The 25,206-nt window shown below is 43.9% G+C and overlaps 1 protein-coding gene across 7 annotated transcripts in view; it reads right to left on the reverse strand.

The window, feature by feature from the left end:
• The window catches only part of NRG3 (neuregulin 3), a gene marked incomplete at both ends in the record, with an annotated part of 1,061,561 nt that extends 1,041,810 nt beyond the window's left edge, over positions 1-19,751 (reverse strand). For all 7 annotated transcript variants that reach the window (XM_080823074.1, XM_080823078.1, XM_080823077.1 and 4 more), the window contains one exon: positions 18,923-19,751. In XM_080823074.1, coding sequence (XP_080679200.1) covers positions 18,923-19,751 — 829 coding nt within the window. The remainder of the gene's footprint in view (positions 1-18,922) is intronic.
• Positions 19,752-25,206: the final 5,455 nt, after the last annotated feature.

Here is a 25,206-nt window from a genome sequence, read left to right on the forward strand (position 1 = left end):
TCACAAGTAAGGATAGAGGCAGGCAGAGAGGGGGAAGCAAGCTCCGTCTCGAGCAGAGAGTCTGATGAGCAGAGAGTCTGATGCGGGGCTCAATCCCAGGATCCTGAGATCACGACCTGAGCCGAAGGCAGAGGCTTAACCACTGAGCCACCCAGGTGCCCCTTGTTTTGTTCTTATAGTGTTTAAAAAAAAAAAAAAAGACATGACCACATAGTAGATGCTAAGGCACTTGCCTTGATCCTAAAACTATGAAGCTCAAAGGACAGATGTATACATGATCAGCAAAGCCTTAACAGAGTCAGGTTTTTTAAATCCAAATCAAATAAATCAATGTCTGGTTTCAGAGTTAGTGATATGCCAAAGAAGGGACATCTCTGCCAGACCCACCAATACAGATAAATTGAAGCACCAAGTCTCCCTGCTCCTCATGGAGAAGACTTAGCCAAAGGGAAGCAGAGGCCAAGAAAGAGAGCTACAGGATGCTAGCGTGGCCCTCCTTTTCCTCAGGTGGTTCTATTTTTGTAATGTGACATTTAACAATCCAGTGTCACTCAGTGATGTGCTGCTCACCCACCTCTCCTGGAGCTCACTGGGTTTCCATGGCACTTATTAGCGGGAACAGCAGTAGCCTTACGGCAGCTGGAGACAGTGGCTGTCACAGGGCCCAGGTGCAGAGCAGCTTACACCGCTCTTCCCTGGAGGCCAAGCCTCAACTCAACAGCCAGACCACAGAGTGGAAGAGTTGAAAGGAAACCTTACTAAACAGAACACTGAGAAGGTTCCAGAAAAGTCAGAGACCAAGGAGTTGAGGTAGTCCCTGGACATCATCGATACTCACAGAGAAAGCTGCAATTTAAACCCTCTGAACTTTCAGGAATTTTTCTTATGTTTGATCCTTGTGTGTATGTGTATGCTCAGGTGTATGTTTTCTAGGAGAATCTTACTAGCTATATACCTGTAGGTTAACATTGAGCACTGTGGTTTTACAGACATCAAGTAACCCAACACTCTATCCCCTAAGGTCACTTGGTCAAGTATTGCTGCACCTTATTCCTTATTTGCTGACTCCCTGTGACCATGACCCATCTTCTATCTGCCTATCTGCCATGCTTTCTGGGTTTTAAGCAAAAAAAAAAAAAAAAAAAAAAAACCACCACCAAAACACCTTGTTTCTAAGTTACACTGGGTAGCTTTCATACTTCCAGACCTCAGCTTCTCCTTACAGCATCTCTGGCTGTATGCATGGATGATGGAGGGAGGCAGCTGACCATACAGCACATGCATCGAAGAAAGACTCACAAACCTCCTCTGACAACCTCCGTTTCAAAAACTACCAGACGTTTACTCTCCTTTGTAACTAGAGAAATGTAAGACAGAACACCAACAAGATAGTTTTAAAACTGACTGGCAAAACATTTTGTTTGTCGATTTGTTGTTAATGATACATAACACCGATGGGGTGGGAGTTATGGAAAGAATAGAAAGTTATGGAAACAATTCTTTCATTTGTTTTTAGGGAGAGAGAGGTGGGAAGGGGCACAGGGAGAGGGAAAGAGAGAATCTTAAGCAGGCTACCTGCAAGTTGTTGAGCCCAACACCGGGCTCAGTCTTATGACCTTGACATCATGACCTGAGCAGAAATCAAGATTTGGATGCTTCACCGACTGAGCCACCCCAGCACCCCAAGAATGGGCATTCTGACATCACAATGGCAAGAATGTGAACTGCTCAATCCTTTTTCAATAAGAATTAGGAATCTGGATAAAAAATTTAAGGTTTTTTGTATGTATGTTGGCTAAAAGTTCCCATTCCATACTGTGGACTTTTGGGGCAGAATTTTATTTAATAATGACCAAATTGGAACAAACTAAACTTTCAAGAGGTGATAAGCTCACCTAAGTATTTCAGTATGTCAATATACTTCAGCACAACATCATTAAAAACAGAGTTTAAGTATTCTGTCATAGAAATATTTTGACATAAAATACAAAAGGATAGCTAAAAGAATTATTAGAGTATATATAATTCATTTTTGTAAAAAAAACACAGATTTGTGGAGCAAAAAACTGAGTTAATATTCAACAGAAAGATAACAGTAATTATCTTGAGGTGGTAGAACTACAGTTGACTTTTATTTTCCTCATTGCTGATGTTTTCCAATTTTCCATAGTGAACATACTTTATATAACAAAGAAGATGTTCAAAAAAAAAAAAAAAGATAAAACATTAACACTAGCCACTGTGAGTTAAATGTCACTCTGGCTCAGAGCCGTGCTCTAATCAACGGATGGAACCACATTCTGATATCAAAAATCCTTGTGCCAACCAACATGCCAGGAAATAATGCCTTACATTAAGACACATAGTGCCTTAGTGATACTGTTTCTTAGTCTTCTGTTCTTCTTGTAACACTCTATAAAATTCAGCAAGTAGAAACTCTGTTTAATTAAGAGAGAAAGATATTATGGTTATGTCTAGAACTGGATGAATTTATTTATACTCTCAAATGAAATATTTTCTGTGTGCCAGTAATTCCTCCCAGCCTCCTCATACCTCTGCCTTTGGAATCCAATTACTTTCATGTGTGCGCATCACAATACCAGACCTATGGCTGGCTACCAACCTCTACATCTGTCAGGGGAAGGATAAGAAATTCTCTTTTTTAAAGCTGTAAACAAGCAAAGTTCACCAGACTTAAGGATATAACCGTGTCCCACCCATATAGCACACCAAAAACACCGGTATTAGCGAACGCTGAAATGCAAAATACACCACCAAAAGTATACCACAGGAAAAACAACAACAACGCAGGGTCAGGGCACCTGGGTGTCTCAGTCATTAAGCGTCTGCCTTCGGCTCAGGTCATGATCCCAGGGTCCTGGGATGGAGCCCCGCACCACAGCATCACATCGGGCTCCCTGCTCCATGGGAAGCCTGCTTCTCTCTCTCCCCCACTCCTGCTTGTATCCCCTCTCTCGCTGTCTCTCTCTGTGTGTCAAATAAATAAATACAATCTCAAGAAAAAAGAGTCTAATAAAATTTAAATATTATTAAAAAAAAAAAAAAAACAGGGTCAGAGGTAGGGGTGGAGAACAAACAGAAAGAGAGGAAAGGAGGAGGGGAGACCGCCTCCAGAATTAGTAATTCAAAATTCCACTAAGATTTTAATCTCAAATTAAGAACTTGGCCTCAGGGAATGTCTTGTCCAACAGCCTTACTTACAGAAAAAAAAAACAAAAACAAAAAAAACCACTCAATTTCAGAGAATGAGTGAATCCGTCTACCCTGAGGTCTCAAACAACCGAGTGTCAGAACTGGGCCTACAGCCCCAAACAAGGTCCGTGGCCTTCCCACTGGGCCTTAATTACTTTTCTCCCTTTTAAAACCACTCTTCTAATTATCCTGCTTCTAATTTTCCTTGGAAGCAAAGAAAAAAAAAAGTAACAATTAACAAGACTAAGCCAAGAAACATAAACTTCCCTGAGGTAAGACTCGCTGGCATCTCCCTGTCTCCATGGAAATCACCTCTTGTTCACTGGATTCTTTTGCATACGGTTAACAAAATGGCCGAGTATCAGAGAGGAAGTGGTAGGCTAGACACACAGAGATGAGAAAGCCTGGATAACACCTAGAAGAGTCGGAGTCCCTACTCAGATACCCGAAGCGGGCTGTATCGCTAATGCCAAACCTTAGGTAGATGGTAGATGGTTAATGGGCTGGAAGCTGAGCCATGAGCCACTTAGTCCATATTCTTCAAACAAGCTTCTGGGAATAGCCACACTTCCCTGAATCTGGCTCCCCTATGGCACACGGCGACAGCCCTTCTTCACCAAAAGCAAAAATATTCTCGAACATCCAAACAGCCTGATTTTCCTGGCACAGAAGCATCTCTATTTGGGGAAGATCCAGAGGTCCAAATGATTGCATATAACTGATCACTGACGGTTAGAGTGGACGTCCCGGCACAGCAGTCAAAAGAAAATTGATGGATCCGCTATGGCTACTCTCCCCAAAATGCAGCCTGTGTAATTTATTTTTGTGCAATTCATTTTCATACCTTGTAGCTGCTATCTGGAGGAAAGAAAGCCATTCTAGTAGAAGAAACAGATTATTTCATTTGGCAAAGTAATCGTGTCTGGGAATCGTGAGAAAATCCAGTGGCAAATTTCAGCAAAGGGTTTGATCTTGAAAGTATCAGTGGCCAAAGATGACCCTTCGCTATGGTTTGCCACAAAGGGGCTCTCCTGTCAGGATAAAGAGGTCACTGACCAGCAACTTAATTCAATTTTCACAATGGGAGCATAGTAGATAAAGACTTTCTGTACCTGGCTGTTACGGTCTTCAAACCCTAACACTTACGTATGTAGCTCTTTTATGGTATCCAGGATGAGAACACACGTGTTCACCGTGACAAACATTTCACACTTGTACTAATATAGTATGAAGTACAAGGGAGCTGAGCATTGCAAATTTTGTGTTTGGTACGTACTGTTGTATATGTGGATAAGAGAAAGAATGCAGATATTATGCTGAGAGTTAATTCTGAAAACCTGTCAGGCCTCTATAAACCTTTGCTCTGATAAAACCTCTTCTGTTCAACATCAGTGTTCAAACAAGGCATTTGCCGCCGCACCATTGTATCACGAGGGCCTCACCCTCGGTAACAGCACTGTAAAAAATGTATTAAGGGTTTCAGATTGAAAACAAATTTTGCAAGTTTCTCCCTCCCCACCCCACCCCCATGCCAAATAAATGAACCACAGCTGCTCCTGGTCTTCCCAGCAGCCTGAAAGGCCTCAGCCTCTCCTCGTGATTCCGGAAAGTAACTATTCAGACCCCAGCCAGTCCCTGTGGAGTTCAGGTGCAGAAAGCCTATCAGAAGGCATGGAGCAGGAAGACAGCACTTCACAAGCAGACTGTTCTACTGGACCTCTTTTCCTTGGGGTTAACATTTTTGTGTTATCTAGTCATTTAGAAGTAATAGAGCTCTTTAGACTTTTACAACACTCAGCCATTTGCAGTGCATTGTAGGAAACAGCATTTCATTATTTACCATAAATTACTCGGAGCCGCTCATGATGAAAGATGAGCACCAGCATGCTCCCACGGAAGGTCATGGAGAAGCTCACAGCACCAAGTGAAGGGGAAACGCAGATTGGATGCTGACTTTGTTAAGATCCCATCTACAGTGTTGCTGCCTTTCCTTTCAAAAATATCTTCTGATCAAATACACAAAGACCCAAACAAGTAACTGCAAAGGGCACCTTATCTCCGTCAACAAAAAAAAGGGGGGGGGGCAGATAAACAAAGTATTTCAAGTAAATATCACTAGTATGTGTCAGCTGGCTTATTATAAAGGTTGCCATCAGTGGAAATTATCTGATCAGTGAAAAAGAGAGGAAGAGAGACACCGTCGGCTATCAATTCTAATTTAACATTCCATGCTTACGTGGTGTTATAGCCCCTCTATCTGGTAACAATGAGCAACCAAGTAAACTGGCAAGAGCGATGAATGTGATTCTAATCCGAAGCCTCTTTATGGTGAACAAAGTGGGCGACACAGTAATTTTGGCTGTGGATACACGAAAGAAGGGATGTAGCTCTTGTGTCCAAGGGGAGCTCTCTGGCAGGCTGGGTGAGAGCCTCATCTTACACAGAACCATCCTCCTGCTTCCCAAAGCAGCAGGGTCTCCCCCTCTTCCCTCACCATGTGATGAGCACAGAGAGGGAATCAACAAGGCCACTACCTTTTGACTGCCATGCCATGTCAGCATTTAATCCCAAAAGGTGCTGAGTAGCTTCTGGAAAGAGGACCTCGATGGAACCAGAAGGGTAATGTGGTGATCAATTCATAAAGTAGCTTTTGCCTCTGAAAATTCTAAAGGCAGTCCCTGGTTCATTTAACTAAAATCAAGACTTTCTGCTGGTTATTCTCTTATATCTCTTCGTGCAGATTTTTAGATATTCGAAAGCTACTATTTTGGGTTAAATCTAGGGCTGTGTTGATGTGACTATGCAAAAAACTAAACATATTTAAACATACCAATTCTTTTGCTTCTTGCAGCATTTTGAAGAGGTACTGGAATCAAGTCAATACTTAAATATATTCAGCACAAATCACAGACCATATCTTTAAATGCTTTGGGACAAATTAGCCTTGGAGAATCTTTACAATTTGCGGCTTGTTCCTCCCTCCAAGTCATCCTGAAGACCTTGCATCTTCTGAAAACACCAGCTATTGTGCCAATTGCTTGCACCAACCCTGACTGTTTCCCACAGCAGCCTACCCATGTCCTGCCAAGCCCTCCCTCCTTAATCAGGCTTTGTCCTGAGGAAAAGAGGACGCTACCTCATTAATTCCAAGACAGACCCTCTCTGCCCACCGGGCCGGACCCTCCACTGTTTCCCATGCAAGGGGGTGCATGCACACTTCTACCTTTGTTAAGCCCCCTTCTCTCCTGTGGCCTCAATTCTCCATTTCTCTGCCTAAACAAATACTCCCCTGAAATCACCTATGCCTGTTCTAATCACTGCTTTCTGAAATGGCATCAGTTGGAATCACACACTTCAGGTCTTAATCATTCTCTGGTACGTATATTCTGGTCTTTTCAGCAAAGCCATAAATGCAGATGATGAATTAGCTTTCTTGCGGACTGTGCACCCAAATGCTGCCGAACTGTGATAAAAATCACTATTAGGACACAAGTATGGTTTTACAGGTGGAGGATGTGTGAAAAGTGTGATAGCTCATGCTGCCACAAAAACACTCCTGATACGGGGAAAAGGAAATTTTAAGTAATATAAACACAAGTACCCACTCAGAAAGGCCTAAATTGAAAAGGAGTGTGGGTATCTTGCATGGAATCTCACTAAGCCGGGAATCCTGAGGAAAAAAAGGAAGCTGATGAAGGCAGGAAGACCCTCTTTGCATCTGTTAGACTGCGGGGCATGAAAAACAAACACTCAGCATTATGATCCAGTTGTCTGTAAGTGGAAAAATCCAGAAACTCAGGCTACCACCCTGGTAGCATGAAGCAAAGGCCAAAGAAACATTTCTTTTATATTTTTATGTTTGTATTGAGCTCGATGAATTTTGACCAAAAGAACTCACCCATGTAATCAGCACCCAGATCAAGAAGCAGAAAATTATCAATTTCATCTTAAAGCCTCATATCATGGGTCTCTCCCTTCACTACCTGCTGCTTCCCCAAGGACAATCACTATCTTGACCTCTAACACTCAACATTATATAAACAGAATCATACTTTTGTTCTCTTTCTGTTCACCAACGTATTTGTGAGCTATCCTAAAAGATGATGAGCACAATTCCTCATCAAAGTAAAGAACTGTGTTCTCTGCAAGTCACTACTTTCCACTGGCCTATGGAATTTATCTATCTGTAGTCTAACCACCTAACTTTAGGATAAGAATTAATATCTGATGATTCAATGAGAGGCTCACAGAATCTAGAAAGTGTTTGAACTGGTCATCCCACCTCTTCTCATTTGACTTCAGCCTCCCCTTCTAGGACCCTTCACTTCAAACTAGCCTTTGCATTCTGCTTCCATGGGATCCTTAAAATAGACCATGTAGTTGGTTAGCAGAAACACAACTGATTGACTCCTACTGGTTATTATCTACCCCAAGCAACACTATTAAAGACTGCCCAACATTTGCAGACTGAAGAGCCATTAAGAAACTCATTACACTTCCATCTTCTTTATCCTTACAAGGTCAGGGTTAACAATGGAAGGCCCAGGGTAAGATACCCTGCCTTCAATAAGGCATTATTTCCCATGAGCAAATGAAATGCATTTATGTTTCTACACATCTGCATTTCACAGCAGGAACCCAACTCAGCCAACACTTTAATGCTGACACCACCAATCAAGACACAAATGCTTGGTCTGAAAAAACAAAACAAAATAAAAACAAAAACAAAGAAACTTCACAGAACCAAGACTGATAACCGAACTGATTTATGGAGGTTACTCTCTGTCTCTTCTTTTTCAAAAGTTTAATAACATCTAACTAGAGAGATAATTGAGACCATTAAATAATTACAATAAATACAATAAATTAGACAGCATTCCCTTTCCACAATCCAGAAATCACCATTAACAATTTGGTATACTTCCTTTGAATATAGTTACTATATATCTTAAATCCATCTATTAATCTGCACACCTTAATATAGTTGGTACTTCATATAATTTTCTACCTAAAGTTTTAGATAATTACCTACTGAACACTTTCCTGTATACTTAAAATTATTAAACTTTTTTTTTCTAATTCTCTTATAGCCTACATTGCAGCCATGATACACATGGGTATATTTCCATCACATGGGCAAAGTAACATTTATTTACTATTTATTTCATTTTATCTAAGTCATATAAATGCACATTCACCTGCCAACTATTTGGCTGTAGAATTCAAGGCTTTTCACTGACTAAATTTGTTACTCTTCTTGTGAAAAGCCACACCCAAAATACATACTGCAATGTTTCAGTTTCAGTTTATTTATTGTGGAATGACAACTTAAAGCCACAGGTCAAATAATCCGAGGGCAGGTTTCTTATGGATATATAAATATATTCCCCCTTAACTTGCCCACAGCTTCTTCGACAAGCATCTTTTTCAAGGGATTTATCTTTATAGAGTATATCCAAAGTCATCAATTTAGTTCTAATAGAAACCACAATTAATTCATTGGTTTGCATCCTATTTGAATATATTACCTAATTACAGTAACAACAACAGGCATAAACAGATTTAGATACAACTAATACTTGGTAAGCACACCCCTCATTTGGTGAAGGCTGATGCCCTATATCAACTGGAGCTATTCAGCATGAAAGGGCATTTGTTAGTTTTTCTTTTTTTTTTTTTTAATCTTTAAATTTGTTTTAGTTTTGTTTTATTTTGATCTTTTACAAACCCTTGTGTTGAGGGCTGACTTTCAGTGGATCTCAGTGAGGGAGCTGCTCTGCTACCTAGGAAACCCTGACCCAGAAGCAGGCGGTCTACAAATGGTTTTGACCAGGTTCCCCAGGAACATGCACTGTGTGATGGGCAAGGGGTGGGGGGTGGCCCCCTTTCCAGCCGCGCTGCGTTTCCCAGGAGGAGGAGGAGGTCTCTGCACTGACCTCAGTCCCCAGGAGCAGCGGGGATATTTGTCAGTTTTTTAATCCAGAAATAGAGTCTCATACTGAAAAGTCAGTTAAATAGAATTAGGGTCAAGATAGTGTTTAATATAAACATTTCCTCTCCCCATGATCACTTGTTATTCCTGGAGTCTACATCTTGTCATCATGCCAACAAAAACTTTGTTTAACAATGAATTGGGGTAAGCAATCTCACTTACCCTCTTCTCGATGAGTACAGCTGTCATTCTTAGTCTATGTGATTCATTCACAGTCTTACAGGGATTCTGATGAGACAGGCTTCCTGCTAGTACAGTGCTCCTATCTTTCTGCATGGCTATTCAGAGTCTGTAATAACCCTAACTTGGGATTTGACTTATTCCCAGTTTCTGTTCATGGATTTGCAGAAGTAGAAATCCCAATCATCCTTCACTTTAACCAAAAGAATGTTTTGTTTTGTTTTGTTTTCCTTAGGGACCCTTGCTAGACAGAAATGTCAAAGGAGTAAGCAATGACTGGGACCAATGTGGGGTATTTCTGGCTCACCATCAGTGTCTCATGAATGTTACCCTTCTCAGGATTGTTGGCTAGTCAATGGTGGGGACCTTGGAGTATGGTTCCAAGAGGGAATTCAGATGCTCTTCAGGAGACAGTGCCTATGGTACAACAGCCAACATTTAATCAACAGGGTTGGTATTTTTGTGTCTGTAGGACTCCAAGGCTTTTATTCCAAACATTCCCTGATACATTTCCGTTGGTCAGTCTCGGCATATGATGCAGTAACTACTGTAATCAAAAGCAAGTTTGGAATGGGCAAAGAAGACAACTCTGGCTGGATCATAGGGAATAGAAAAATAATGTAACTGTTCTGTCATTGGTCTACTGAATCACCTACAAGCAGCCACAGGAGAAAACACAGTTAGAAGATCAAGGAATAGGAGTTTAAAAGAACACATTCTTTATCTTTTGTTGAAACGTCACCTAAATTTCTCCTTGGACTAAAAACCAGGACGGGGTGCCTGGGTGGCTCAGTGGGTTAAAACCTCTGCCTTCGGCTCGGGTCATGATCCCAGGGTCCTGGGATCGAGCCCCGCATCGGGCTCCCTGCTCAGCAGGGAGCCTGCTTCCTCCTCTCTCTCTGCTGGCCTCTCTACCTACTTGTGATCTCTGCCTGTCAAATAAATAAATACAATCTTTAAAAAATAAAATAAAAAAATAAAAACCAGGACAATTTCTCTGGTTTGAAAGGCTCCATTTACCATAGCAAAAAAAAAAAAAAAAAAAAAAGGGTACAAGACAGATGTGCCCTTTATGGAGTTTATGATGGCAAATGCCCCTGTCCCTGACCTAAGGGTTTGAAAGAGTCCATGTACACGGTATGGCTACACTCTTATCAATGGATGATTATCTGGGGTAGGGAGAGATTACCTGGAAAATGATCTTTCCACCTTCCTGATCCTTCGAACTATGCCACTTAGCATGTCCTTGGCAAATTATAGAACCACTCTGAGCCAAGCTTGATTAGCTATATGATTGAGATCATCATATCTGGACTACTGGCCTAGATGACGGTCTTGGAGTCCTTGTTTCAATCAATCAATAAGACAAGAAATAAGGCAATAAATAAATACATGTAGAGCTAGCCCTCCTGGCACACAGTAAAACCCCACAAACGGCAGCTCTTACTGTTAGTACCTAAATTCTCAAGCCCATTCCAAGACTGAGATTTTGTGAAGAACTCTTCCACATTTCTAAAAGTAACATTCATGGCACAGACCTCAACAGACTCTGATCCTAAAATAATGATGAGAGTGTGATTTTTTCTCTTAGTGAAGTTCTAACTCCCTGGCAATTCGCAGGAAAATCATGACTAGGGTCACATGTCATCATAGGAAGAGTATCTTAAGAGGCAGGCTCCACGTTCAGGAATTCCTATCAAATATTTAGTACAAATTCTATTCTCATAACCCTGGCTATAAGGTACTCATGCTAAAATAGTTGCATAGATCCAGATGATCTTTTTTTTTTTTCCTAATTCTTTTATAGCCTACATTGCAGCCATGATACACACTATCACTTCTAAGAAAAGGCCTCAAAGAGAAAAAAATCTTATCATTTGAAACTGCTAAACTTCTATTATTAAATTTAATGGAGGTTTGTTTCTGACTCGTCTCCTTTTATGCCTGGGAATGGCAATCTATGACTTATGTACAATCACCAACTGTCTTAAAAGCAAAAGGCTTCAAACAAAAAAGTAATACTTTGAAATATAAATTAGGATTACGTTTCCAACAAACACAGACCAAGATGTTTTCAAAATGTTAATAGCAAAGTTCCCCCAAAGTGAAAGATATCCATCTAAAAGCTGTTTGATCGATACAAGTCACTTATCAATTCTCTGAGACCTAAATCACAGTAACTTCTAAATAAAGAGGGGGAATAGAATGCAATACAAAGATTGCCTATTGTTACCAATGTTCTCTCCAAACTCCAAAGATTGAATGACAAGAAGACAGTGTGGGAAAGGAAGGAAAGCAAAGCATAGGGCATTTTTTCTTTCATCAAGAATCTGAAGATTTCTGTAGATTTCAGATATCCAGATCACACAACAATCCTACTCATTTCCCCCCAGAACTTTGGATCCTCTCTTGGATAAATGTATGTCCAAGATAAGCCTAAAAAAATGTGTACCAAGCAAAGGATGAGAAATCGTGGGCTCCAGTTTGTGGAGCGGACTAAATTTCCAAGGTGATTTGAGGTAGATTTCCACACCATATTTGACTGTGTGTGCCAGCATACCTGAGACGAGCATGGGAAAGATCCAAGGGCATACAAGAACAATAATCTCTCATTGTGATAAAAGATCCCTCAAGCTAGGTAGCAAACTAGCTCCAATATTTCAACTGAATTCAACAGCCTGATGTGCTCTTGGAGGAAAATACCTGGTCTATCCACTTCCCATTTCCTTGACATGAAAACAGTAAAATGTTTTTGCAGCTTACAAGCTCTTATATGAGTGGTATACAAGGCAGGTAATTATCATGACCCTCATTAATCCAGAGGAGGACATTAAAGTTCAGAGAGATTAAAATGCTTCTTTGAGGTTGCACAGTTATCACAGGATTTAAGGCTACAGGTTTTGGGTTTGGTGGGGTGTTTTGTTTTGTTTTGTTTTATGCAAAACTTCGTCACCCTTCCATAAAAATCATGAAAAGCTGTCATGACCTACTACTAAAGGAGTCACTTTCTTAAACCGGCTCCAGTAAGCCAGCTGACTGTCACCACCCCTCCAGTGTGATGAATACAAAGAAGCCCACTGGAGAGTGACAAGGTCATTGCCACCAGGCCAAGCTCAAAGAAGCAACCACACCCCTGTGACCAACTTTTGAATTGTGTGCTTACCAACACTTAGCCAGGGTAACAGACCTGTTTATGCCAGTTGCTCTTACTGTCATGATGTAATTTAAATTTGTTGTAAGCCACTGATAGGTGATTGCAGAAATCAAAGATAATTGTAGTTTCTATTTAAACATAGGTGAATGCTTTGAAGAAACTCCAAATGGTGACAAAAAAAAAAAAAGAATAAAATTATTTTGAATTAGATGTGCAAGAAAACTTTAAAGGATACAGGCCGAGGACATAGTATAGTATCTCTAAAGAGTCTGGTTCAGATTCCTTCACCAGGGTCTTTAAAGAAGAAAGAGGTAATTAGAGGTATGAAAAAAGAAAAGGGAAGGAAAAGACATACATGCGGAGCTCAAATTTATAGACACATACTCAAGAAAAAACATTGGCCCTATATCAAGATATGGGAGAAAGCTTTATTTTCATTGTCTTCTTTTTAAACTATTACTTTTATAGACTTCTTAAGTTAACCAACTGGCTACCAGCATTGCAATGTCCCAAACTAATGTTTAATCTTCATTATAATGAATTAGAATAGTGAAACATGACATGTATTATGAAGATAACACAACTACATGAAAAGACATAATAGCTTATGTTCAGTTGAAACACTGTTTTGCAGAATCACACAATAAATGCTGTCAAAATTTTGTAGGATTTGTATCCCAATCTAGATGAGACAACAAATGGCCATTAGGTTTTGGCCAAGTTTTTGGAATCCCTAATTTTTTTTTTTTTTTATTTTAAGAAATAAAGCACCAAGACAGTGTAATAACTCAATTGCATAAGTGGGTAGAATTTTTTTTCTCAAGTTTGTTCATCAACTTAGTCTAACATCATCTTACAGAAAGTGTTGACTTTTGTAACAGCCTGAAATGACATGGAGATGTTATGGCTATCTAGGAAAAATCTGAAAGACTACTGCTTACACTATAAACTAAGAAATAAAATCAAAAGCCTATAAGGAATCTTCAAAAGAGGCATTATTCAACAGGAATACAAGAAATCCCAGGGAAACAGTGGTGAAGATGGAAAAATCAAACTAACCACCTATCCTAAAACTTTCATTAATAATTACATGAATGGAAAACACCTATTTAGCTCCATTTTCATCCTGATATTACAAAGCTTTAAATTGAGTCTGATTTCCCCCACCTCTTTCAATACGTATATGGCTCTGGAGGAAACACTTTTCTGGGTGTAGACAAGAAAAGCATCTAGGATCTCAAAATGTCTCAGTGGTATTTGTCAACCCAGTATAGCTCGGCTTCGCCCAACACAAAAGTCTGAGGATAAAAACAGATTCAAAGGGGGAAAAAAATGAATTTCAGTTCTATTCACAAGTAATTCAGATGCCTTTTACAGACTTAGATTTATGGCTCTTTCCTTGCTCTTATATATTTCAGGGCCAACTTTCATGTTCCATTTTCAACATCCCAGATAGAATATCGAGATATGTCTGGCACTGGATATGAGAGGTTACGAGGAAAGAATTTCTACAAAAGAAGAAAGCTGAAAATCTGCCTTCCTCTCATTGTGCTGTGGAGAGGAGGAAGAGCTGGGGGAGCATTCCCAAGGGAAGAGAGATTTTGCTCCCTTGCACACCAGACCTCCCAAGAATGGCACCGCTTCACCCTGCACCCACACTCTTACTCATGGCCCAATCTGGACTTAGAAAAGTAACAGACAGAAGTTGTGACAAAGCAGCTTCTACTTGTCTGTTTGTTGGGTTTGGTTTGGTTTTTTGTTGTTGTTGTTGTTTTTTCCCTTTATGACTGGTTTATGGATCAGTGTTAGGTTAAAAAAAGGCTATCCAGTAAATATAGCACAAATACAATAGGTGACTGGCTTCACGAATCAACCCTGCAAAAGGTCATCTCAATTAGCAACAGTATTGCCAATCCCTTATCTCAGTCATGGGGAGAGGAGGAGGAAGGCTTGAACCGCACTGTCTTCATGCACCAAGACCAAACTAAAAATGGCTCTAGAAAGAGCCTTGCCTGCACCCGCCCCTGCCCTTTGGCTTTCTTGTGTGTGTGAGGATGATGATGTACAAAGGAAGTGTCTAAAAGAGTAAAGCACACAGTATAAGTTATTAAAGCAGAAAAGTCTCATAATCCCACATTAAGGCCAAGGAAATCAAAACATACTCAGGTTGTAATACGTGCTCATAAAAAAGCTCTGGATTGAATTTCATAAGAAATATTGACCTCAAGCTCTGAATACTCTCACTTTGGTGGGGTTGGTCCCTGCTATGCTAGAATTCCTTTGGAGTCTCTGATTCACGTAAATAGAGGACAATATATAGAAGTAACTTTATTTTAACAAATTATATTTAAAGCTGCTATAAAACAACTAAAAGTATTCTTATTGAAAGACTGGAAACTTTTGAAAAGAATACAGGAAAATACTATGTGTTGGACGGGGAAATAGGGTAACAGGATGACGGGCATTAAGGAGGGCATATGATATAATGAGCACTGGGTGTTATGTGCAACCAATGAATCACTGAACTCTACCCCTGAAACTAATAATACACTGTATGCTAATTAATTGAATTTAAATAAAATAAAATTTTTAAAAAAGAACACAGTGTTATCAAAGCAGTCTTCAAAATTACAACAGGTATGGCTAGGGAAAGTTTTAATGATGTAGACTCGGTTATAATAAAAATCACCCCCATAACACGTTTATACATCAATAATACATTCTAAACTTACCTCTTCACTAAGTACAGTATTTGAGATCGTGGTCTTACTTATTGTAATTAAATATGTACTTTCCAAATAGGACCCTAAAACTAACCATTTAAAAGTGGCTCTTTTCCCTTGCCTTCAGTTTCTGAATTTACCCAATGACTCTTAACTTTGAACTGTTAAAACAGGGTTTCTGGCTGAGTAAAGTAACAATCCAGAGGGGCACTGTCAACATTCTGCATGTAAGTTTCAAGTCTGAAACTACAACTCAATGTGCCATAAAATGCCTTTTGTAAACGGGTCAAAATCATTGTTCCTCTCCTGCCTAGAGTAAATCTTCCTTTCTCTTGCAAAAATTGTGAACTAATCTACATTCTCAGAGGCAAGATACTTCAATGAGGTTGTTGGCGAAATAATCTGGTGGCCATATGTTCAAGATATTTGCTTCTAAAACATCTGAACCTAAAGCAAGTTGTGGGCAGCTAACTGGGAACCCAAGAGATCCCAGTAATGTGGAAGAAAGTTTTGGTCCAGCTCAGTGTCTAAAGGTTGGAAGAGGACAAGAACAGAGTCAACTTCAAGCCCTTCCCCTCCTTCCTTTTAAATTCAATCTCTGTCTTTAATCCAACAGAAAATTAGAAAGTCTTCTAAACTGAGCCTCCCGCATAACAAAATTAACTTTTGTTTTGCCTGTTACCCATCAGCAAGTGTGTTTATTCAAGAGTGCACCAGCCTCTTTTCCTCCAAAGAGCTTTGCTGCCTTTACAGATACAGATCCTTCTTACTGACCTAAGACAAACACAAAGACATTCATTCTGTAAACCCTGAGATGTTCAATTCAAGAGCAAAGACCCTGGCCATTAAGGAATTAGGGGGCTTAGTCTTGAAAAAAAACAGTCTCATCCTTAGCTGTCCTCAGGTGCTACAACATAATTCATGAATTTCATTTAAAAAAGAAGATGAGAAGGAAACCGAAAAAAAAGAGAGAAGACGAAAACAAAAAAATCTACTAAAGTCTGATGGTAGAAACTAGGAAAAAGGGGAATTTCTCTCCTGGGAACTTTAGTAACACACCAAAACAAGTGAAAAATAAAATGCAAGATATTCAGGCCATTCTTCAGCCCACATTGGCAGTGCTAATAATCCCTCAAATGAAATCTTTATATCCTTTTGTTAATCATCCTTGGACAATCTTGGACAAAAAAAATAATAACTAAACTATCTTTTCTTTAAATTACCATATAAACCTAACTATTTAAATTCATCCTTTATGGAAACTGCATAATCTTTCTCTCATTAAAATTTCCGTTGCTGATATATGCAAACCAGGTCAGTTTCTATTGGATTTGCATACTTGTGTTTTATCCCTTAATTCAACTCCTTGTTGAAGGTTTAAAAAAGAGCAAGAGGTGGACCTCAGATACACATAAAACAAATGCTGCTTATATGTCTAAGTGAACATTGACACCATTTACAGATTCTCCCCCCACCCCTTTTCCTTGGGGCTGAGAGTCTTGTCAATAATCATTACTTATTAAACAGGCTGCCATTCCCTTCTACAGAATGTAGAAAAGGAGCATGGAGAGGTAGAAATAATTACCTTGGGCTTTTCTTTAAAGACCTCCGGAATGGAACGCAAGGAGATCAACTGAGAAAGAATATGAAACCCCCCCATGTACAAGACTCCCCCACACATACGCATACACACACATACGGTTAAGTACACCCACACTCCATTATTCTTATCAATTGCATCAAAAGATAAAAAATCTGAGGTCGTCAGGATAGACACAAATATATTTTCAAACCACTGAATATGTCCAAACATACATACACTTGCACATCCTTTATCCTCCACAAAACTCAAGCTAGATTTGCTGAGAGAAGCCTCTGAACTCCTCCTGAGAAAATGTGCTCTCAAAAAAATGACGGCTTCAGCCAAAGGAGAGGGAAGCAGCAAGTTACTGGGTTTGACTGCCATTCTGGTTTGTGGCAGATTCCCTCCTTCCCCTCTTCTCCCTGACTCCCAATTTCTTTTTATTCCCCCCCCCCCCCGCCCCGCCAAAGTCAAGGCATTAAGGAATTTCTCTCCTGGACCGTAAATTACCCATAAATGTACTAAATCTTTTTTTTTTCTTTCTTTCTCTTTTCTTTTCTTTTTTTTTTTTTTTTTTTTTTTAAGTTTCCAGGGTTAAATAACAGCCAGGTTAATAAGACCAAAGATCAGAGAAATGAAAAATCGCCAGATGACTGAAAGCAAGCCAGGTGTTCCTACTGAAGAGTTAATGATGAGCCCTCTTCCCCTCCTCTCCAGATGTTATAGCTCAAAACAGAAATACAAGGTAAAGACAGTTTTGGAGAACAGGCTTGCACAGAACTTGAACTGGCAGGCTGGGGGTTTGTCCTAAATAACCTTCAGAGATTGCAAACTATTTCCTATATCCTGATCAATAGTCAGATTCAGAAGCTTCCCAACACTTCCCTAGAATAAGAGAAGGTGGGGGTGGGGGGGTAGGTCAAGTAGTCACACAAAACATTTGTAAAGATATACAGAAAATATACACCACCTATACAAATACGTAGAAATCTATCACTCTTTGGGGTAAACTGGCCAGTACTGGCAGCAATCCCACCCAGGCTGAAGATGATACATTCATTCACAGAGTGACCTGTTTCAAAGGGTTTGGACGTTCTCCCCCTTGAGTGTAGAGAACTCGGTCCAATCCCCCTTCTATTTTTCAGGCACAGAAGGAGGAGAGATGAGGTTTCACATCCCACCTTTGGGAAAGGAACAAAAGCAAATGCTTGACAGAGCTAAAAAACTCCTCCTCCGTCAGGACCCTAAAGGCGGTAGCTCAGCAGGGCTCCCTTCCTATCTCCCCCTACTTAACTCACTCTGGGCGGCCACAGAATCAATCTCGACACCCAGGAAGGGCCGGGCAGGTGGGGAGGTGGGGAGGAGGAGGGGGATAATCGCTTTAGCCCTTGCCAAGGATCGCCTCCTTTCCCTACCTCCCCCAATGGCTTCTAATTAACCCTTCCTCGTCCCTGCCCGGGTCAGGGCTGCTGTAAGTCTACAGCTTCATTCTATCAACATTTCCATCAAATCATTCCCTCCCCCCCCCACCCCACACACACACCCACACGGACATAACTTCCCTTTGTGGTTTATCGTCGGTCAATTTGCATGTGCTTTTCTTTCACTCCTTCCCACCGGCGGGGAAAGGGCTCAGGGTTTTGGGGAAGGCCCTTCCTCTCCCCCCCCACCCCCACTCCCCACCCCCGACTTCCCACCCGCCTCCCCCACCTCTCAATAGGAGCCGGATCCCGGAGCTTGCCAGCAGGTCTGCAGTGAGCAGAGATCGCGCTCGCGTTAACCCTTTGAAGGGAATTAGAAGATCGGTTCTCGTTTGGGACCCACTTAAGTAGGCCAGGTGGACCTTGACAATCTCTCTCCGCTTCCCGCAGCTCCCACCCCCACCCCGCACACAGACCCAGAACAGACCCGCACCTTTTTCCTCCCTTGCGGCCACTTTATCTCATTCAATGCTCCAACCTGGAATGGGGGTGAGGGGTGGAGGATGCTAGGAGACCGGCGGCGGAGGGGAAAAGACAACAGGAGGGTAAAACGGAAACTCAGTAGTAAATCAGAGTTCACACCCAGTGTATACTTACGAAATTTGGGGCTGGTGGTAGTTTCTGGCGTGGTGGTGGTAGAGGAGGAGGAAGACGACGAGGAGGAAGAGGTGGTGGCAGCATCCTGAAAGGGAGACAGGGTCCAGGACGGAGTAGAATCATGAAGGTAGGAGGAGGTAGCGTATGCCGCAGTGGGCCAGGAGGGCATTGCCTGGGTACTGGGGGTTCCTGGCACCGGGGGTCGGGAGCCCGGCGTGCTGCTACTGAAGAAGGGGGCTGTGGTGGACAGGACCGTCGGGGGGGCCGCAGTGTTCCGTGCGGTGGTGGAGCGCGGGCTGGCCCGGATAGGCACCCGGTGCCCGGGAAAGCGAGTGGGCGCCCGCGTGATGGTCGTCAGGCGGGTGCTAATCCTGTTGGGCGTCCTGGAAGAGGCGGCACCGCCGGCGGAGGGGGTGGCGGGGGACGCAGTAGAAGTAGTCGTGGTGGTGGTCTCCATGGCCTTGGGGAAGGAGCTGGGCTTGGAGAGGAAGAAGGGGTCCTGGCCCATCCCCTTGGAGTCCACCAGGTCGGTGGGCACGTATTCCTTGACGGAGCCCACCACGATCCATTTGAGGAGCATGAGGCTGAGCCCCAGGCCGATGAAGCCGATGAACAGAGGCACCACGCACAGCCACGTCTGCTGCCGGTTCCACACGATGCAGTCGCTACAGCGTAACTCCCGGGGGGGCTCGGCCGCCCCTTCGCCGCCGCCGTCCGGGCCCCCGCCCGCCGCTGCCGCCGCCGCAGCCGCCGCGGTGCCCTCCTCGGCCGAGGCGGCGGCTGCCGAAGCGGCTCCAGGTGGCGAGGCAGCGGCCGCACCTTCACTCATCCTAGGAGCCGGTCTTCACCTTCGCCCCCCCGAGGGCCGCGCCAGAGGCATGGGGCCGCGCGGGCCGGGCGCGGGCGCGGGCTCCGGCGGCGGCGGCGGCGGGTTCGGGCGCAGGCAGCGGCCGCGGCGGCCGCATGCAAATCGGCTCCCTGCCCCCACGCCCCTCCCCCCGAGAGGCGGGCGGCGGGCGGGGAGGAGAGGAGCGGGGGAGGGGACGCGGGCCGGGGAGGGGGCGGCGAGGAGCGCGGAAGAGGGGCGAGACGGGCCCCCGGCGCCGCCGGCCGGTCAGGGAGCGGCTGGGCGCGTCTGCAGCCCGCCAAGCGGCCTCCTGTGCGCCGGGGCCCCGCTCCTGCTGCTGCTGCTGCTACTGCTGCTGCTGCCGCCGCCGCCGCTGCTGCTGCTGCTGCTGTTGCTGCCGCTGCCGCTGCTGCCGCCGCCGCCGCTGCTGCCGCTGCCGCCGCTGCCCGCCGCCTGCATGCGCTCCAGCCGCGCCGGCATCCTCGGGGCGCCGCGCCCGGCCCGCTCCCCGGGGCGCCCGCCTGCGCCGCCGCTGGGCCTCGAGCCGCGTTCAGGGGCTGAGCCGGCTGGCCGTGGGATGTCGGGCGCCGGAGAGCCGCATTCCGACACAGGGGGCCGACCTGGCCGCCGCCGCCGTTCGCCCGGCCCGGCGCGCCGCGTTCTTCGGCTGCTGCTCCGCGAGCCCGGGCGCTAAGGTGCACCTGTTCTTCAGCCGGCCCGCAGCCAACCCTCGGCCAGCACTCTCTGAGAGAGACCAATCCGAGCGCAGCGCGGAGGGCGAGCGGCCGGGCTCGCCTCGCCTGCGGCTCCGCGCCGCCGCCGCCCGAGAGTCAAACTCCAGCGAGCTACGGCGTCGCCGCCGCGAGCCCGGGGACGGGGGCGCACGGGGCGTCCGCGGCGGGTGCTGTCGGACCCGCGGCGGAGGGAACCGCACACGCCACAGAGGAATCGAAGTCGCTCCCCGGCGCCGCTGCTGCCGGGTCACGCTTGGGGAGGTGAAGCGGGAAACCGCGTCGGGGATTCCAGGCGACGCGGACCGCGGCCGGAGATGGCTCCAGGCGAGCTCTGGCCTCCGGGCGGGTGCGGTGTGCGCGGAGCCGCCGTGGACGGGCTGGGCTTCAGGCAGAGTGGCGCCTCCCACCAGCACCTAATGGTGGTTTCTTAATGTGCACAGGAGAAATAAATGATCCAAGCAAACCCCCGCTTGGAAGCGTGTGGCAAAAGCAGCTCCCGACAGATCGTGAGCCCGTCTCCCGAGCGGATTCGGCGGGGTCAGACGGACGCTGCGGGGCGAGGGAGCTGGGCCTGTGCTCGTGGGAGGGTGTCTGTGCACTCCCCAGCCTGATGGCGGGTGCTCGATGGAGGGCCACCTTTCCGATGAGTTCCTCAGAGAGATGCTGGTGAAGCAGACGACCTTCGTGCATTTACACCTGGCAGATATCTCCAAGCTGATTGAGAATAACTTACCTTAAAAAACAAAGTATTGCCTTTAAATGTAGGTGAAAGCTCGGGTACACCTGTCACATGACAAATGATTGTGAAAGCTAAAATTGAGAAGGATTTGGGTTGGTGTCCAAAATTGCGTTGCTGGTTTCTTACCTTGGGTAGAGAGGCGCGGGTGCACCTGTATATCAGGTGCAGTGTGGGACCTGCTTGGGAATCTGGGGGACTGGACGAGAAAGAAAGAAGGGTTAGAGAGCCAGCATCAGCATGGTTTATGCTGATGATGCATGTCAACTCTCCCCAGATTTCTTGGTCTAAAGTGGAAACTGAAAAGATGTGTCTATTTACAAGCTCGGAGAATGAGAAGTTGAGGGCAAAAGCCTCCCCGTACAGCTCCCCAGCACTGTAAGATTGGCACCGAGGCAGGAACCAGCGTTCTCCGGTACTGTTACAGTCTCCACAAGGATGAAGTTTTCGAGGTATCCATTTTATTCACAGGTGGAGAGTGAAACAGTACAGTACGCTGAGAAGACTGCAGAGAGCAGAGGATGCATTGAAATGGGAAGCCCCTGGGATTTGGTGCCTACCAGAGTATTTTGCACAGACACAGTTAATAAATTATTTTTGATGGCAGTAATGCGGCTGTCACCTCTTTCAGCTATAAAATTGAGACTTTCCCCATAGGAAAGCTTTTGATTTTTAGTTTGATAGAACATGCCCTAATCCAGTAGTGCTGAATTATGGTTCCAAAAATTGCAATGGGAATAAAAAGAGAGAAAAAAAGCCACAACGCTTGAATCCAATCCAAGGCACACTCCTGTTAAGTAAAAATTGACCCAGTCTCTACCTTCTGTGGGTGCTGGGCAATTACTGGCCAGTCTTTCCTGTATAGCAAATAAAACTCAGCTTTTACAAAAAACGCTGTGAAAGTATAGCAGGTGTTGTTGTTAGCCATATGAGACAGGAAATTACTTTTCCAGAAAACACTCCTAGTTCATGGGTTCCCCCAGCATTTCTATAATCCCTCCCTTCTTTGCCCACTGAAGTAAATCCAGGGTACTAAAAGGTGTTGTAATGCTGCTGCTGGACAAATGCTCTCCTGAAACTGTACTCTCACTGAATTCACCCCATGTCGCCTCCATGCTCCCCAATGCCTCCCTCAGCTGTCTCTCCAAATTCCTTCCACTTCTCTTTTCCACTTAGCTTTAACAACTTATTCATGGTTCCCTGTTGAGCTCATTTTCTCCCAGATCCCAAGCCATTGCACTTGACTACCCATTAGCTGCTCTCACAGTGAAGATCACCACTAGAGGAGGGGGGAAAAGCCCAATGCTGTGATAGCCTTGTACAGGGGAGCACGTTGTACCAGCCCAGCCAAGAAAGTTTGGCAGATGCAACGATCGTTAACTTGCAGTTTTATGGTGAGGCTTCCTGGTAGCAGGTGGTTAAGCACTGGAACTGGAATCAGGGAGGGGGTGTGGGCACAGCTGAGTCAAGGACAAGTGGTGGACACTCTCACTGCCAATGAGCAACCAGGAGTCTGTCCCATCATCAGGAGTCTCATTTTGGTGACTCTCAGTTCCCTGAAGCAGAACACTGGAGAAATAGCTTCATGCTCAGGCTCCAAAGACAGGGATTCAAGTTAGACCTCTGGCCCCAAGAAGCAATCAAGTCTCCCTGGGCTTCTATCTTCTCATCTGTGAAATGAAACTATAATATCTACATTCTACAATAATTATATGAAACTCTATAGCTAAATGATCTACTACCTATGGCATCTTAAAAAAAAAAAGATTTTATTTATTCATTTGCCAGAAAGAAAGAGAGTGAACACAAGCAGGGGGAGCAGCAGGTAGAGGTAGAAGCAGGCTCCCCAGTGAGCAAGGAGACCGATGGAGGGCCTGATCCGAGGACCTGGGATCGTGACCTGAGCTGAGGGCAGATGCTTAACCCACTGAGCCACCCAAGCATCCCCTATGGCATCTTTTTAGCAACATTTTCAGATACCTTCCTGAAGAGAGAGGTATGAGTTCTTTTAATAAATAGGCATGACATACCTCAGCCTTTCCTGAGTACCGTCTCTGCCTGAATATAATTACCTTCTGGAGGTCTCCTGTGTGATCCACTAATACATTAAACTCAAAATTTATGACCATTGGTTAACGTTTGCCCACAAGCCAGCATTTTTACCGAACTTCAGTTTTTCCTTTTCAGTGCCACCAAAATACAGAAGTTGTGAGTAGCAATGCCATCCCTGATTCCTAATCTTTCACACCCCAAATTCAGTTAGCTATCATCATTCACAATACAATGTCATCAACTTAGGCTCCCTCAATTGTCAAGTCTTTGGCAAAGGCCCATCTTCAGAACCATAAGGGTAGAAGTAAACTTAGTGTCCAAACACCCCCCACTGTGACATCCTCCAAAACGTCCCACCCCAGCAGTCATCTAGATCCAGCTGTAGCTCTAGAGAAAGCACCACTTACTGGCCCAGCCTGCAGACAGTATACATCATTACAAATGTCTGTGTGTTGAGCTAAAAATCTGCCTTCCAATACTTTCACCCTTTCTTCTAAGCTCATTGACTAGATCAACCTTTCATGAACTAGGTGCCAGACATTCAACATACAACAGAAAACAAAACAGAATCTCCCTATATTCGTGGAACTCATTTTAGTGGGAGAAACCGACAATAAGCAAACATACCAAATACATAATTATGTATTCTCTCAGAAAAAATGAGAAGTGCTGTTTTGCACCACAAAGGATATGCCTTTTTGGTGTGATTACATAGGATATCTCTTCTTCAATCTCAATATTTCCCATCTATTTGTCATCCTCATGGGCCATGAGGACCTGACCCTCCTGGGAATACTGTGTTCTCTTTTATTAGGTGTGCATTTCCTGGATATTTATGTTACCACAGAAGCCAGTCCAGCCTGCAGAATCATAATAGTCTTCATAACATCCACTAGAACTGTGTGTATAGACAACAAGGTATCTCAAAACATTTCAGAGAAAACATTTTAAAAAGGTTTAATGAGGTTAACCTTCCCATGGATACATACTTTTTAGTCTGTCTTGGTTTAGTCCACTACTAATATTATTATGATCACATTTCATAGTAAACCATGGTGATCTTTTTAAAAAAGAAACTGATTGTTTTTATAGGGCTCAAGGAGCAATCTTACTTATTTCTTGAAAATGCTTTATATCTTACATTTAAGACCCACCCAAATGTACTAGAAAATTTTCCGGGTGGATCTGCCTGTTTACAATGCCTTGACTCCAAGGATTTGAGCGTTATATCCCAATATCATAAATAAAACACACCTTAAAATTTATAAATTCTACAGAGCAAAAAACACAAAGTGTAAAGGCGAAGAATTCCAGTTGCAGCTCTCCTAGTCAAAAAAGATGATTGTAACAATGCTCGGAGTTAAGGTATTTAGAATCTCACCTAACTGCTCTCCCACAAATTAGGAAACACTGAATAACCAGGTGTGAAATTTGAAGTTTGGGATGAGGCACAAAGACAAAATAGATGTGAAATTTCAGTGGGAGTTGCCAGAGGACAAGGTCCAAATTTCAAATAGGTTAACTAAGAACTGGGTGGATGGCACCACATGTGGTCGACGAAGGGAGGATTTCTGCGAAGATTTTTGTGACAGAACCTGTGCTCTGAGTTCAAAGCGAGAGGGATACAAGCACAGAGCTTTTTATACTGAAAGAGAGAGAAGAGCCTCAGAGGAGCAAGTTGCAAAGATCATTATCGGACTCCTGGCGTTTGGCCAGACCTCAGTGGACGGGGGTAGACACACAAGCAACAGGAAGCACCAGACAAGAAGGTGGTGAAAGTGGACAATGGCAACAGAGGGCAGTTTCACCATCTGTCAGGCCGAGAAGGCTAAAGCCACCCTATGGCATTAAGAATCTAGCTGGAATGCAGAGTGACTACAGAGCAGAAGTGGAAGTAGAAAATGACCTGGAAACT

The sequence above is a fragment of the Martes martes genome (assembly GCF_963455335.1).
Source record: "Martes martes genome assembly, chromosome: 14".
NCBI lineage: Eukaryota > Metazoa > Chordata > Mammalia > Carnivora > Mustelidae > Martes > Martes martes.